The sequence below is a fragment of the Artibeus jamaicensis genome, unplaced genomic scaffold, assembly GCF_021234435.1.
Source record: "Artibeus jamaicensis isolate MK-2021 breed Jamaican fruit bat unplaced genomic scaffold, CSHL_Jam_final scaffold_1019, whole genome shotgun sequence".
Lineage (NCBI taxonomy): Eukaryota > Metazoa > Chordata > Mammalia > Chiroptera > Phyllostomidae > Artibeus > Artibeus jamaicensis.
The window spans coordinates 30,614,720-30,631,729 of NW_026522025.1; the positions used below are offsets into that span (position 1 = coordinate 30,614,720).

At 38.9% G+C, this 17,010-nt stretch overlaps 1 protein-coding gene across 4 annotated transcripts in view; it reads right to left on the bottom strand.

The window, feature by feature from the left end:
• SYDE2 (synapse defective Rho GTPase homolog 2) overlaps positions 1-13,775 on the bottom strand; it is a 49,775-nt gene extending 36,000 nt beyond the window's left edge. For 2 of the 4 annotated variants that reach the window (XM_037163953.2, XM_037163955.2), the window contains exons 1-2: positions 12,219-13,773; positions 3,717-4,409 (exon numbers count right to left, since the gene is read on the bottom strand). In XM_037163953.2, the coding sequence (XP_037019848.2) occupies positions 3,717-4,409; positions 12,219-13,722 (2,197 nt within the window). In that variant the 5' untranslated portion in view covers positions 13,723-13,773. Of the gene's footprint in view, positions 1-3,716; positions 4,410-12,218 lie in introns of all 4 variants that reach the window. The other 2 variants (XM_037163954.2, XM_053655516.1) reach the window with 2 other exon arrangements.
• Between the last annotated feature and the right edge of the window lie 3,235 nt (positions 13,776-17,010).

A 17,010-nucleotide genomic window follows, 5' to 3' on the forward strand; every position in this document is an offset into this window, starting at 1 on the left:
GCTAATCAAATCAGACTAGCAATAAGGGGAAAATACAAAATGAAAATATTTAAATATGAATTTATGAACCAGGCTAAAGTCAAGTGAAACTGGCACACTCCTTCAGTAACTGGCATACAGCAGAAATTCAGTGTTTACTGAATAAATAAAATCAACAACCAATTGTTCGTTGCCTATACATTGGTAAACTTTTTAGGAAAAACAATGTAGGAGTTACCTACAGTAGTTACCAGCTATAAAGAACTAGTAATGAGTCCTGGACAGTTGGCTCAGTTGACTGGAGCATCATCCACACACGGAAAGACTGTGGGCTCCATCCCCAGTCAGGGCACACACCTAGGTTTCCAGTTCCATCCCCAGTCAGGGCTGCCTACAGGAGGCAGCAAATCCACGTTTCTCTCTCACACTGATGTCTGTCTGTTTCTTTCTTTCCCCCTTCCTTTCTCTCTTCCCTCTCCTCTCGCCCTCCCCTTACTCTCTAAAAGCAATAAACATTTCCTCAGTGAGGATTAAAAAAAAAAGGTAGTGATACTAGTAATCAATCCTAATGAAGCAAAAAAGATCATGACAAAAATCACTGCAATAGTAATGAAAACAATCTATTAACACCCATCAAGGAACCAATCACACATATTAGGGCACATCAACCCAATTAAACATTAGACTGATTGGGAAACAGTAATGTTAATAATAACGTTAAACATGTACAAAATGAAGATATAACACGGAAACAGCAATCAAAAATAGCCCACTGTGATTGCAACTATGTAAAAGATACATTGAGAAGTTAATAAGTAAAAAACACAAGTCATAATTGGAGTATAATAATTTAAAAATTGTCATTCATATTCAAATACTTCAGCCTTCCTATTCCTTGAACAAAATTTAACATTTTTATTGCTTTTTAAATTTTTTATTTATTGATTTTTTAAAAGATTTTACTTATTTATCTTTAGAGAGAAGGTACAGGAGTGAGAAAGAGAGGGAGAGAAACATCAATATGTCATTGCCTCTCGTGTGGCCCCTACAAGGGACTTGGCCTGCCACCCAGGTGTGTACCCTTGTAACAGGGTGCAGCCTTTGGTAACACCCTGACTGGGAATCAAATCAGTGACCCTTTGGTTCACAGGCTGACACTCAATCCACTGAGCCACACTAGACAGGGCTATTGATTTTATGTTAGAAAGAGAGGAAGGGAGAAGAGAAAAAGAGAGGGAAACACTGATTTGTGGTTCCACTTATCTATGCTTTCACTAACTGATTCTTGTTTGTGCCCTGACCAGTGATTGAACCCACTCTAACCTACTGAGCTACCCAGCCAGAATTCAAAACTTATTTTGAAATTCAACCATTCTCTTTGCCTATTTCTCAAAAGCTTTCTGGCAACATTGCTAAAGAAAACAGGTCACTTTATATAACCTTTCTGATTAAACTAAAACAAAAAAACGTGGAATATAAATAAGCTAAATATTTCCTTTGGTAAATTTAGAAATGTGTTTATTACATTTTAATATGTTAAGGTAGACATTTTCAACCTTTTTCACTTCATGGCATAAACTATTACTAAAATTCTGCAGCACACCAAAAAAAGTATATTTTTGGCCAATCTGACAAAGAAATAGGTATAATTTTGATTCATTCACATTGGATGGCTATTGTGTTGGCTGTTGTCATTCTTTAATTTGGCAATTTAAGGGAAAAGAGATCAGTGCCCCCTGACTAAATAGTCAGGTATTGCATGTTTTAAAAACTCTTATGACACACCGGTTGAAAATCACTGTTAAAGGGAAAAATGACACTAAGGAAAAAGATATAAATGACATTACCACCATATTTTTTTAAATGTCTGTTAGTCTTCCCAGGTTCAAGATTTGTCATGGACAGAAAAAAATTAAAGTTTAAATACAGTAACTTAAAGTGTGTAACACTTTATAGACACTGGCTTTCTAACGTTGCTCTTACCCCATGCCCTCTTGCCTTTTCTGCTCCATCCCATACCCATCACTGTTTGCCACACACCTGTAAGCTTTCCCCCTCAGTCTACCTTTATCACAACCTAAATCCCTAACTATTACTTTATATAGTATTTATTCTGTCCACCCAAATTACAAAAGAAACACAAACTTACTGTGGAAAATCAGTATACAATTAGAAATGCATACGCAAAAATTTTTTATTACCTTCAACCCCAAAACAGAAGGAGGGGGTCCATTAACATTTCCAGTATAACTTTTTAACATTTCTTGCAAAATTGGCATCAGATAGTTACAGTTTTGTAACTTGATTTTTCTCTTAACAATATAATATTTACTCCACCTCCTCATATCCCTAAGAAAAGGACTCAAATGCAAGTAGTTTACTTATAAAGTACTGAAACAACAGCAAGGAAGTGAGAAAATTCATGGGAAAGTTCAAGGTGAATTATGAAGACTGCTACCACTACGGACAACTGGAGTTTAACCTCAGGAGAAAACTCTGGGAAACATGCAGAATTATCCCACCCAAGGAAGAGGGAGCTGGAGTGGTCCTACTCCAGCTCCTGTCATCAATGCTTGCAGCTCCCAGGCTGCCCTGCAGAGACTGCCTAACACTTTGAAAGAAGCCTCAAGCAGAGATGCAGACACTGATCTTTGGAAGTAGGCTGCCCCCATTTCAATAAGTAATAAAACCCAAGGGATATGGACAAGGTGCTGATGGCATCACTACACCCCACATCTTTAAATATTCTGTACCATTTGAAATTCTATAAATTAAAATGATGATGTAAAACAGAACTGCTTTCTTACCAATATTTGGTATTTACAACTAGATATGCCTTATTCTCTGTTTCCTCCTGGGTGGTATGTCTGTAACTAAATTTGAAAAGCAGCACATGAAAAAATTAAAGGCAGCACTGGCTAGTATGACTCAGTGGACTGGGTGCCGAACTGCAAACCCAAGCATTGCCAATTCTAATCCTGGGCTGGGCGCAGGCCTGGGTGCCACTAACTGATGCTTCTCTGCTTCTCTTTCTCCCTCCCTTCCCCCCTCTAGAAATAAATAAATAAAATATTTTTTAAAAACAAAAAGCAATCAAGGAAGACTAAAACCATTAGGTTAAGCTATGTGAAATACTGTTTTCCTGCAAATCAAAAACAGGTAAATATCAGAAATTTCATATACTTCAATCCAATATGTATCAAAGTTCAATTATTTCCTTTAAAAAGAAGAATATCTTTCTCGCCCTGTCTGATGTGGCTCAGTGGATTGAGTGCCAGCATGCGGACCAAAGGGTCACCAGTTCTATTCCCAATCAGGGCACATGGGGCCCTGGTCACAGGCCAGGTCCTCAGTTGGGAGCACACAAGAGGCAACCACACATTGATGCCTCTCTCCTTCTTCTACCTCCCTTTCCCTCTCTCTAAAAGTAAATAAACAAAACCTTTAAAAAAATAATATCTTTCTCTTCTACCTCCCATCATGTGATTCTTGCAACTGAGGGATAATTGTATCTCAAAAGATCAACACACTAACAAACTCAAGTGTGTGGTAAAATAGTCAATCACCATGTATATAAAAAGTTTATAAATGATTTTGATTTTGATTTTCATGGAAATACATTCAATTTGTAAGGAAAAGTACATAGCTACAACAGACATCTATATTTAGTTTTAGCTGCCACCAAAGAATTCAAAAATGGGAGAAGAAAGAAATGGCAGATATATAATCATCTTTACCTGCAAAAGGAGATTTCAACACAGGAGTGTCATCCACCATTACACCATCTGGAATCTTGTGTCCAAGCCTTTGCTTGTACTGCTGCACAAAGTCCATGGAATGGATGGAATCTACAGGATTCATTTCATTTGATTGTGTGGTCTGAACACTGCCTGTATATTCAGAAGAGCAAAACAAGTCTTCAGGACGCTGCTCCGCTTTCAGGTCACTACTGGATAATACTCTCAAACTGACAGCAGGAAACTTCAGAACAGCAGAGTTTGCCTCACCCAAACTCAAAGCATTTGATATACCAGAGTCATCATCCTCAGGAATGGGGTTGTACCATATTTCCCCTTCATCATCTGCATCATTTTCCTCATTGAAGTCTAAAGAACAGTTTCTTGATAACGAAGAATCTGTAGCATTACACACCACATATGTACAATATTCTTCGGATGATTTAAGGAAAGGTTGTGATAGCTGATGTTTAGGTAGAGAAGCAGGTGAGATGGATAAATGGCTTATATCTTGGCATTTCTTAGCTTCTTCTTCCAAATTAAATGATCTCAGAGTACTCTGATACAGCCAATTACGTTTCTTTGACACAGTGATGCTGTTAAGTGGCTTATGACCCCTGAGTCCAATATTACCCTTCAAATCATCGAGTTCTTTTCTCTTCATTGTAGACCCATAAACATTTTCAAATAAATCTGTTTTAAAAAAAAAAAGGTAGACTATAATTCCTGGTACACAAAGAACAAAATGGTCCTTGAGACCAGTTATTCAAATATTATTTCTAAAAAGATAGAAAAGTAATATTAATCACATTCAGAAATTAAAACTGAACAAGAAAAATGCTGGATTTTCTGCCTAAAAATTATTTCTATTATTTAGAAAGACTGAGAATATAAGTGTCATAAGAATTCTAAAAAAAAAGGATAAACACACTATGAGACTGCCATTGTAAACATAACAGGGCTAACAAAGCCTTACTTTAAGAAAAACACACTCTATAAGAAAGCTTATACAGAAATCTTTATACACAGTATACTTTTAATTAATATTTGAATAATTTTCAACTAACTACAAGGACCAGAAGTCTTTAGAAAACACAAGTAATATTCCTACCTTTACAAAGATTAACTTTGAATAAATCTTTCAAAATAAGTGAACCTTATTCATTATTAACATGCCTGATTATTAAAATTTCAACATTTTGTTTCCTAACCATATGTTGTAGTAGCATCTTATGCAGGGTTTAAGTTCTAAATATCTAAGGCAAAAAAAAAATCTCTTAAGAAGGCCCCGTATTAGAACCCAAAAACTGTCACACAGTAAATACAAAACAGCCATTATTACTGGCCAGGCACAAAATTAAGAAAATCCTTAAAAAATGTAAATTTTTCTTTAAATTATAAGCATTACCAAATCAGATTAAAAATTAATGAACAGATAAAATATTTTTAAACCTTAAACAATTGGGTTTCGAGTTCAATTAGTCCCAGAGGCATGAAGAGACTGGCAAATCAGAAGGGAAGAAAGCTCCCATGAATGCTTACTATGGCCAGACATTTTTCGCAACACATTCATTGAGTGCCTATTTGTGTCAGGTACAACAGATAGAGCAATAAGAAAGACCTTAACCTCATTTAACCCTCATAATAATCCTATGAGACAAGTATAATTACTTTCACAAGCCTCAAAAAATATGAGAAATACAGTTAAGATACTAGCCCTGAATGCAAATTTAAGCCTGTCTAACCCTAAAATCCATGCTCTTACCAGTCTTTCCAACATCATGCTACTCACTAAAAGTAGAGATAGGCAACCCTCTCTGAACATGGTGAGCTATCAACCCAGCTAACCTTACAGGGTGTTGGCTGCTGGTAAGGATTAAGGAAAATAATATTAGGAAACTATATAATTGTAAAAAAACACAATAAAAACTTTTTAAAGAAAAAAAACTATATAATACTACTAAGAAAAGTCAAGTAACTTGCCCAAGATCACCCAATAGGAAAATGGAAGAGGCAGCACTCAAACCCTTTTGTTACTTCAAAGTCTGTCGTAGTACACCTGGGATACTTGCCTCCACGTTCCAGGACTTAATATGCAAACATGTAACAGATGTTCAATATCTTGAATTGATCCAGTTTAATTTAATTAACAAAACTCTGAGGATTAGAAGGTATTTCTTTGGTTCTGTCTCCCTTACACTTAAAATTCGGAACTGAAAATCAGCACGTATACAATCACTGGAAGAATCACTGGAGCTTCCAGGTTTTTAGAGACTACATCCTTTTGCCGAATGAACTGCAGTCTAGATTTAGTTCACATTTACGGTACACCCAAATCCCATATCATTTAATAGTATTTCAGACCTTCTAGGATATTATATGTAGTTTTAACACATATTATAAATTTGAAGCATGAAGTATAAAATTATACTATTCACAACTGCTATGAGCCACATCTTACTTTCTTTTCTCTCAATATCTCTAAAAACATGCAAAAAAATTTAAACAACTTGACATATTTGGAGTTTTTTGACATACACTATCAACATACTGCTACTTGTACTACTAACTACTATAAGGAACTACAATGAGAAATATAAAGCTACTACTATCCCATATTTAAGCAAATTTAATACTTCACATAAGCATTAATGAATGTGTAATAAATAGTAAAAGGAATAATTACACCTTTTGTAGTCTCATGAGACACATTATTTTTCCTTAGACTACAAACTTCAAAAACTTGAAACCAAGGTTGCATTGCTATTGCTTAATATTTCAAAATGCATGATGGTGGAGCTTAAATTTAGATAAATAAGTATATTACTATAATTTCTGATAAGGCCCAAATTTATTCAGTTATTAAAACTGAATATAAGGGAATGGGTGAGGAGGTGAGGGGATTAAGAAGTACAACTAGGTAGCCATGGGGATGTAAAGTAGAGTATGGGAAATGGAGTAGCCAAAGAACTTACACTCATGACCCATGGACATGAATAATGGTCTGGGGATGGCCTGAGGGAGTGGGGGTGCTGGGTGGAGGGGGGTGAGGGGGGAAAAATCAGGACAACTGAAATAGCATAATCAATAAAATATAATTTTTTGAAAAGCTTAATATAAGCTACATATTCAGGGCAATAAATTTTATTTGAGCAACTATTTACAAATAATTTAAATTATTTCACTTGTACCACAGTTAGTTAAATGGATGTGTATAAATGTACATTATATAGAAATGGAAAGCTAGTTGCAATCTTCCCTTCATTCCCTTTTTATGCTAAAATTAATCTTAAGCCTTATTTATATAAACTTAAAACTTACCTTTAGCTTCAGATTTTATACATATATATAAAGTAAAAGTAAAAAATATATAAAGCACAAGTAAAATATATAAAGTATGCAAAGTTACAAGGCAAAAAAGTTTTTATTCTTTTACAATGACATGTTATAATTATCAGGTTCTAATTAAAATCATTTTTACTTTAAATACCTATAAGAAAATCCAGAAGTGGTAATTAAAATATTTTACTCAGAAAAATATTTACATAGTGGTGAACTACTCAAGCCAACTTTGTGTTCTCAACTTCTACTGCATAATAAATCTATATGACTCATTTTTACTGAACACCTAATTAGTGCCCCAAATCATCAGCAAACACTTTGAGAAATAATGTATTCCAACCTTCATTGAAAGTGTACAATGTCTACAGATATCTTTTCATCATTTTAATATTTCTACTACATAAACAAATGGTTGCTTTTGCTTACTTCTCTTAAAAATCTAAATATAAGTGTTCTCATGCATACTGTATTCAAGTTCAAATAAATACTAGCAGCCCCGCTTATAGAGTCAAGTCAGGCAGCCAAAAAGAAATGACTAGAATAAGCTTAAGTTTTACCTTAGGTGTATATACAAGTATATATATGGTCTTTTCCAGATAAATCTAAATGGGGAGAGAAGTACACTGAAAAGGAAAGAAGTGCTTTTTCTATCTTTTACTTTTCCTCCCTTGTGATTAGCAATAAAAACCCTTAAGAAAAAAGCTGTGTTAGCTTTTGTGACAGGAAAGTAGAGAAGAAAACACTGAGACTATCTTCAGTTCCACAAAAGTAATGAGGAGGAACAAGAAAAAAAGAAGGACAAAAGAAAAGATGAGTAAAATAAGTAAGTGCTCCTAAAGGGATTTACTCTAGTTCAATAATTCCCTACACTCCCGGCAAGGGACTACTCCTCAATCTCTGATTATTTCACTATCCATCCAGAATTCCAATGATCTTTGGCAAGGCAGTATTCTCACAAAGCCTGCCTGCCTTTCTCTTGATAACAGCTAAGCACCAGGCATTGTACCAAATGGATTATCTTTTTTAATCCTTATAGCAACCTGAAGACTGAGGCTATGCAGTATTGAGTAACTTGTCCAAGTTCACAAGCCTAGTAAGTGGTGGATCTAATCGGAAACCCAGAACCTCTATTCTGTTTACTACCATACTATATGGCTTGTAGATTCCAAATTCCCATTTTTATTGGTGCAAGATCAGACCTATATGGAGAGAATTGCTTAAACTTGTTATATATAAGTAGTAAGTATAAATTCATACACACAAAATTAAAGCAGAAAGAGCTCAAGTGCTTTTCTCTAATAGGAGTCAGTGTTAATTATCAGAATAAAGTATAATGGTTTTTCAAAAGTTTAACCAATGTATTAAAAGAAGTGATTGGAAGGATTGAGAATTCTAGAAACTTTCTACTTAAAATGAGTATGAAACAGTAGCATCCTCACTAGGAGTGAAAATGCAGACTCTCAGGTCTGCATTTTAACAAGAGTTTCAGGGAATTCATTTGCGCATTAAACTTGAAAAGCACTGCTCTATAACTGTGAAACACACACACAGTGAGTGGCAAAGGTCTAGAAAATATCCTTAGTGATTCTCAAAATAAAAACACTACTTAGAAATGTGGGACTTCCAGCCCTGGCCAGGTGAATCAGTTGGTTGCAGCATCTTTCCCTGAACCAAAAAGATGTGGGTTTGATTCCCTGTCGGGGCACATGCCTGGGTTGCACTTTGATCCCCAGTTGGGATGCATGTGGAAGGCAGCCAATCAATGTTTTTCTCACACTGATGTTTCTCTTTCCCTTCCTATGTCTCTAGAATCAGTGAACAAACCCCTTGGGTGAGGTGGGGAGGGAGGGAGAGAGTTTTTCTACCACCAGAAACTCCAGTATTCTATGGTACCCTTCCCCAAACACACACACACACACACACACAATGAAAACAAAAATTGGACTTGCTTCTAGGGCCGCAATGGCAGAATTTCTCTGAGAGGGATTTAAAACTACTGCTAGAACACAGTCATAAACTATATGCCTATAGCTACTAATCTCAAAGGGTGGATGCATGAAAGAACTTCTTAGAAAAATACATAAAAACTGTATCCCACAAATGTAAGAAATTAGGTGAGGAAAGAGAGGAAATAGAAAAGAACTGCATTTAAGTATCAACTGCACTTCAAGATATAATGCACAAGATCATACCTACTAATTAATACTAGTTTTAAAGAATTCTTTAAAGATTATAGACAAAATATTAACAAGTTACATGTCCTAAATTTTTTTCCACAGATTATGGAGCAAGAAAAATAGAGTCGAAGTAAGGCTAATTATTTTTTAAAGTGGTAAAAGGACAACGTGTCTCAGAGTGGAGCCTTCAAATTTATTTCTGTGTACTATATACTAATGAAAACTTATTTATAAACACATAATGAAGTACAGTTGGCAAATAGGTTAAAATTCCTTCATAGTCGTGAGACTTGCAGGAACTTGACAATATTTACTATGTGTAATGGCTTTAGATTTCTTAAATAATCATCTCAATTAGGAACAAATTGGCCAATCTGTGAATCCTACATCCCCAACTGCAACAAATCATTGGCATTACGATATTACCATAAATTTCAGTGGTTCTTAATAAGAGACAAAAACCAAAACAGTATCATTTTGGCTACCATATATCATATGGGTCAAACATTTCCAAAATACCTACATAGATTAGGTATCTTATCTCATCACATTCTGTGTTACACATTCTAAGTGTAACTGCTCTAAAGGAAATATACTCATAAAAATACTGTGTAGAAAAATGAATATAAACCTTTTAGCTATTTAACATCTTTATATCATCAAGAATGTATTGATTCATCTGGACTGCCCAATTAATTTTTCAGAAAACATATTTGAAAGTAGAATCCAAGTAACATCAATTTGAACTAAGTAAACATTTAAAGGTAAATGTTTAAAATGGATATAGCGGTTGATCAAAAAAAATATCTTAAAACCTATTCTAGAATTCCCCCATCTTCTTCGCAACTTTGAGGAAGTTGCTGACCCTTGTAAACTGTTGAAACTTCATCCATCTCCTCAATCCAAATAATTTAATAGAATTAATTGAATCAAACCTCAAAAGAACTTTAGTTTCTTTGACCTTTATACAAATAGGGATTTTAGAGTCGTAAAGACTTGAGTTTGAATCCAGCAGTGACCTTTGGCAAACTACTCAACCTCTCTGTTTCTTAACAGTGACATGACAGTAAACGACCACCAAAGATGGGGGAGGGGGGTGCAGATAAAGATTATATGGGAACCACATAAAGTATCCAGGATGTTTTGATAACTTTAACCTCCATGAAAAAGTTATTCAAAAAATAAACTCTCCAAATCTATACTAGATATGTAAACACTGCACAAAATACTTTTATCTTTTGTAAAAAGATGAATTAATGATATGCAAAGAAGTGACATCTGAGAAAGTTTCTTAAGCCAGAGATTAAGCTTTTGCTTAGAATTCTTGTAAAATATCTACAATACCACAACATAGTAATTCTAATGTTTCATTTTAATTTCTTTTAATTAAATTAAAATATTTAGTTTCATTTAATTCGTTTCTCAATTTAAAAAATCAATGAATTTATTTGTAAAGATTACATCTATTATTACTTTTAAAATCCTTGAATGTTACACTACAACAGAGGGCATTAAAAGCCATCAGATGGTAAAAGTTTAACCTTTGCAACAAAGAATAAAAGAATACTTGAAGTTCTATACAGTTTTTGTTGTGGCTCAAATTTAACTGTGCTACAAAAGAGTTAACTGAACCAAAATCAGGGGAGGTACAGCCACAATGGCAATAAAATGTAATAAATGATTATAAATACTTTATTCCTGAAATACATATTTTAATTTGAACTTAACATAAGGTACACCTCTCTTCACAACAGCGACAAAAAATCACATTCTACTACTACCCTGTTATTGCAGTGTAATGGAATACATTTGAGGGAGATTTTTGACAGGCATGAATTACAGATTTATAGATCCAAAGAAACTTTTCCTGTTTCTATACACCTTAAATCAATAATCCCTCATTGTGAGATTAGAAGTCTTGGGAACTTTGTTTCTCCTCACTGTTTTGTGTTTATTGGTTAAACAAAGTTAATGTGTACAAACCCAGTCCTGTGGAATTTGTAATTCTTACCACAGCAACTGCCAAATGCTGTAAATATATTTTCTCTTTCAGCATTTCATGTTTTAAAAGTTATTACTGATATGTAAGTCATTTTTCACTAAAAGTCCTCATATTTAAGAGTGAGATTCAAAAGGCCGTGTTGTTTTTGGCTCAGTCTGAAGGTTTTATAGTTCTTTCAGAAGAGAATTTTTGCTATTTACAACAAGAGATTTCTAGAACTGGTATCAAAATCCTATTATGAGAACAAGTATACTTAAGTTTACAAATGCGTTTATGTCTGCAGTTTCTTAAGTGCGTAAGGGGCATTTTTCTTTTGATTAAAATATTAGTGCCATTATTTTTCCACAATAAACAAAATTACTTAACTTTGTTAGGAGGGGAGGGAAAGGTGGAGAGAAGTACGTGAAATCCTACCTGATTAAAAATAAATTTTACTATGGCAATTTTTTCTTGTTTTGCTGGGGTTTTGGTTTTTGGTGTATGTGTGTCTGTCTGCGTGCACACGCAGCTGGGAGGGGGGATGTATAATGAGTAAAATGACAGTTTATGAAGTCTGTAAAGCCTACCTTGGATCAAATTCAAATGTACAAACTCCACAAGTCTACGGATTTGCCTACAGCTACAAAGAATAAAAATCAAGGCGGCACCGCCCAACTCCAAACCTAGTAAAAGCGTGTGGTGAACTTAACCTTTACTCACTGTTGTACTTAAGAAGTAGGCACACTGACTGGTTCATAGAGAAGAAATAACAACAACAACAACAACGAAACAAGTTCCTCATGCCACTGTCTTGGGGGGAAAAAAGCAAAACGAGTGGATTCATTATACTAAGTAACCTCGAAATTGCATTAAGCTGCCACTTACATGACACTTACTTTGGCACGGGCACGTACCAGTCTGCAAAATCCCTCTAAACGCAGAAGCCCAGTTAATTAACATTAAGGCTCGAAGTGTTAGCATTTTTATTGCAAACTATTCTACCTGTCAGCGTAATTCTTTCGTCTGGAGGCACCGAGAGGACTTGGCTTTCACACATTTTCAAAGCGGCCAGACGTGGAGAGGTGCCCTGCGCTCCCGTGACTTTCGGGGGTGTCCCACCGGCGCGACCCTTCATTCCCAGGGACAGCAGACGTCCTTTATACATCCACTTCTGCAGCTTCTTGACTGTCACCGCGGGCGGCTTGAGGAAGGGGAGCCCCTCCTGGCCGTCTCCTTTGCTGCATATCTCAGGGGACCCCGCAGGATCCCCGAAAGTGATTTCCGGGGTATGGCCAGGGTCCTTGGAGCGCGGACTCAGGAGGCCAGAGGGTTCGGCGACCCGGGCGCTGCCTCCGCTCCAGCCGTCCATCCCGCCTCCACGTGGCGGGGGCTCGTCCCGGTCCTCCCTCGCGCCGCACCTGATCCAGCTGTCGCTCGGCCACCGCTGGAAAGGAGTGGACTCGGCGCCTACCCGGAGGCTCTCGAGGCTTCTGCTGCAGGGGAGACGCTTCCGAGGAGTCCGCGGGCGGCCTCCCCCAGACTCCCTCGGAGGCGACCAGGGCGGGAACACCTGCTGCCAAGGGCGGCCCCCGCCGCTCCGCTCCCAGTCTCTGGGGCAGGCTCGGCGGTCCGCAGCGCCGCAGCCGGAAGGCGGCTGGCCCCGAGCCCGGACTCCCCCAGGGCGGTCGCGATCCGCCCAGCCCTGCCGCGCGCCCGAGTCAGGGACCAGGTCGTGCATAGCCTGGATCAGCAGATAATAGGCCTCTCGCAACTGGGTCTGCAGCCTGCCCGTCTCCCGGCGGCCGCCCTCCGCCCGCGGGGAGGAGCCCGCCGCCGGGAGAGGCGGGGGCCACCGCTCCGCCTCCGCCCCCTTAGGCTCCAGCGCTGACTGGGAGCCGCCGGGCAGGTTCTCGTAGTAGTCCGCGGCGTCCTCGTCGGCGTCCTCTCCGCTGCCCTCGGAGCCCGGCGCGGCGTGCAAAGGAGCGGGACTGAGCCCGCGATTCCCAGGGGTGGCCTCCGTTCCGCCGCGCGGCCGAGGCCCGAGCGCCCCCGACTGCTCCGGACGCCGTCCCGGGACCCGCGTCTGCGGACCCCACGCCTGTAGCGACCGCAAGGACGGCTCCAAGCTCTGCGGGGCTCCTTCGGCGTGCTCGCTTGGGGCTCCGGCCGCAGCACCCCCAGCGTCTCCCTGGGCAGCGGAGGAGGCCGCCACAGTAGCTGCAGCGGCCGCCCGGAGTCCGAGTACCCCGGCGGCGCGGGGCCCTCGCCTTCCTCGGAGCCTGGACAGCGTCCTCCTCAGAGGGTCCGCCATCCCCTCGTCCTCAGGAGCCAGGCTCGCTCCCGCCTCGGGGAGAGGTCGGAGCCCCGCTCTGGGAGAAAGCGGCCTTCGCGGAGGCGGCCGCGGCTCCCCATGGCCGGCACGGGCCCTCGCGAGCTCCTCACATACTTGGCATAACTCTGCCGCTGGGAGGGGTGGGGGAGGGCGGCGGCGGGCCGCAGAGCGCATGCCCCAGGGTCCCGGGCCGCGACGGGGCGAGCCGGCTGCGGACCCGGGTAGTTCTGTGGCGCTGAGCCGGGAGGAGGGCGAGCGGGGCGTGGGTGAGGGTGAGCTTAAGTACACCGAAGGAGGGAGGGCCAGCTGGCGGAGCGTGGGAGTGTAATGGGGAGGCAGGAAGAGACGAAGTGAGTCTGTCTGGACTGGAGGCTGCAAAGTTTTGGTTAGGAAGACAGAAAGGGAAAGTGCCTTCCTGGCCGCCACGCATCATTTTCACCACCCTTCCCATTGCCACCATTGCACAAGCAAGCCCTAGCTCAAGAGCAAACAAAGATTGCTGTGACTGACAAAGTATTAAGACAGGTGTAACTCATTGCCATGTGTTCTAGAAACGTTCCAAATCATTTTATTTGCACAGAGAGATAGCTACCTAAAGGATATTTGCAGCGATTCCTTTTCAATCAGGATAAATCCTTTTAAAAGTAAGAAAATCACCTTCGGTATCTCTCTTTCAAGTCTTTTTTTTTTTTTTCCAATCAGTTAATGCTAAAACCATTAATTCTGACATGAGCCAGAACTTGTAAAATGGAGCCACAAATGTCCCCTCCATCACCTAAATAACACTTCATTTTTATTAAAGCTGGGTCGAGGAACTATTGGATTGAAATTGAGAAACAATGCCAATTGGAAATACCAACGCTCAAAAACATGTTCTCTGTAACAGTTATAAACTGAAGTATGTTCTGATCGAATCAGTGTGTTGCATCATCCCTGATTTCAGCAACATTTTTCATTGTTTACATATTAGAAAGGGCCTTTGTCTGCATAGCTCATGAATGTACTTTTAGCACAGTACTTGCACATAGTAAGTACTCAAGGAAATTTGTTGAATAAAAGCTTACATAACTGAATAAGAGAATTTATCTCTATCATTTCCATCTATATTTTCTCTATGTGAGATTCCCACCCCCACCCCCCCCCCGCCGAAGTCTCATCTCTAAATATGCTTTGATCTATACTAACTTTGTTAGTACTTGGTCTCTGCCTCGGAATATTTTTACCGGCATCTCTATTTTCAGAAATCTTCAAGATTCTGCAAGTCCTTAAATCTTTAAGATTTCTGAAAAGATTTTCATCCTTTAAGATTCCACTTAGCCCTGGCTGATGTGGCACAGTGGACTGATGTGGCACAGTGGACTGAGTGCCGGCCTGGGAACCAAGGGGTCGCCAATTTGATTCCCCATCAGGGCATGTCCCTGAGAGGGGTGTCAGAAGCAACCAGGTTTCTTTCTCTTTCTCCCTCCTTTCCCCTCTCTCTAAAAATAAATAAATAAAATCTTTAAAAACCAGATTCCATCCAACTGCCTTATTTATAAAGTCATCTCTGATCTCCCAAATAGACATAATCCCCCATCCTTCCAAACTTCAACAGTACTTTATTTGTACCCACACAAAGTGTATTTATTGGGGTTTTTGAATTATTCAAAACATACTCTCTCCTGTAGAGCAAAATTCATAAACTCCTGAAGGGCAGAGACAAAATTAGACTTTTGTATTGTTTGCACAGTATAAATAACTTTTTCACATTTTATTGTTTAAGTTCAGTTGTCTCCATTTTTCCCCTCTAGTCCACCCCGCCCCAGCCATCCCCACCTCCCAACCGTGATCCCACCCCCCTTTGGTTTTGTCCATGTGTTCTTTATATATGTTTCTGAAAACTGTTCCCCCTTTTTAATGTAATATATAGTAGACATGATAAGTAAATATTTTTAAATTAATGTCAACTTTAATTTGAAAGAAATAAAAGGCTTTAATTTCCAGTCTGTTGACTAACTCTCCACTAGACCATACTGCAGCAGTGTTGTTTTAAAATTCTCTCAGTGATGGAGAGGAACACAGTTTGTTAAATTATCTTAATTCTGATCTAGGAAAATACCATGAAATGTTACATTGTAATTTGCATACATTACTATTTTTAGTTCCACCGTATTTTTTATTCCATGGAACCAAGGCTATTTAATGAACAGCGAAGGCATAAAATTATGTCCCAGTGAAATATTCCCACAGGAAAGGACTGATAGTAAAGCTGCCAAAAATGGTGTCTATAAACACAATTTTATCTCTAGCTCAGAAATTATTTCCATTTCACCTCCTAGTTGCAAGTCCTTTTTATTCTTTGTGGTTAACATAGTTGTTGAGACTAACACAAGTTTTATCTATATATCTACGTAATGTATGAATAGAAAAATATTCTTAATTCAACTTGACAACTTCCACATTGGGAGTTAAAGAACACAGCCAATAAAACATATTATGCATTGTTCTAGCATTACTTAAACTAGTCTGATGCTACTGCACAGCACAACTGAATTTAATGACACTAAAGCCGAGAATGTTCTGTGACATAAATTAACAAGTATTTGGGTCACAACAGAAGTTACGGCAGCCACAACAATGAGAAACCATTTAATAACCTTAAAATGCAAATCCCACTTATATATGTGTGCATTACTCTCCCTTTTTGTTAGCTCAATTTTCATATATGTCTAATCAATGGATCCCTATGAAGACTGAAGTGGGTGGAGGGATTCATTTTCCAGTGTTTGTACTTCTTTCTCATCGACTTAGAAATCATTTGGATGCCCCACGAATTAACAGCTATGCATCGGCACTGTCACAAAAGCTGAAACAGCTGTGGGATAATAGAGCTCCAGTACAGCAGAGAGCCAAACTAGACACCGGGCAGGACTGACAATCTGGGAGAGGCGGTGGGGGAGGGAGGGCATGTTGAGGCACAGAACTAAGTTTAAAAGTAATAGGAAGAAAATGTCTAGGTATGTTACGGTTATTTTCTAGGCAATTAGAGCGCATTTCTGTCTCACTGCTGCTTAGTCTTCCATTATATTCTTAGTGGAACTGAAGACAAGTTTAACTTTGGAAAATACCCCATTTTCTCTCTAAACTGCCTTCTTGGGATCCTCTGGTATAGTAGACCTGCCTGGTCTGCCATGCAGTTCCATCAGTATTGAGTAGAAAGTGCTCAGCCTAAAACTGACTACACTACCACTGCCCTTAGAATGAAAGGTGGCATGTGCTCATTACAGCAGTGTTTACTGCTCACATCTTCATAATTAACAGCTTCTGGCAATTGGCAACATTTTTTACTTTATCACACTCCGAAGTGATTTTAAAAAGAGGCTTTTGCTAAATGCATAGGCATTTTCTAACTTTTCAGAAATGTATAATGTTTAGAATATCCACTGATATTTCAGATTCTCTTATTATATATTTAAGATACTC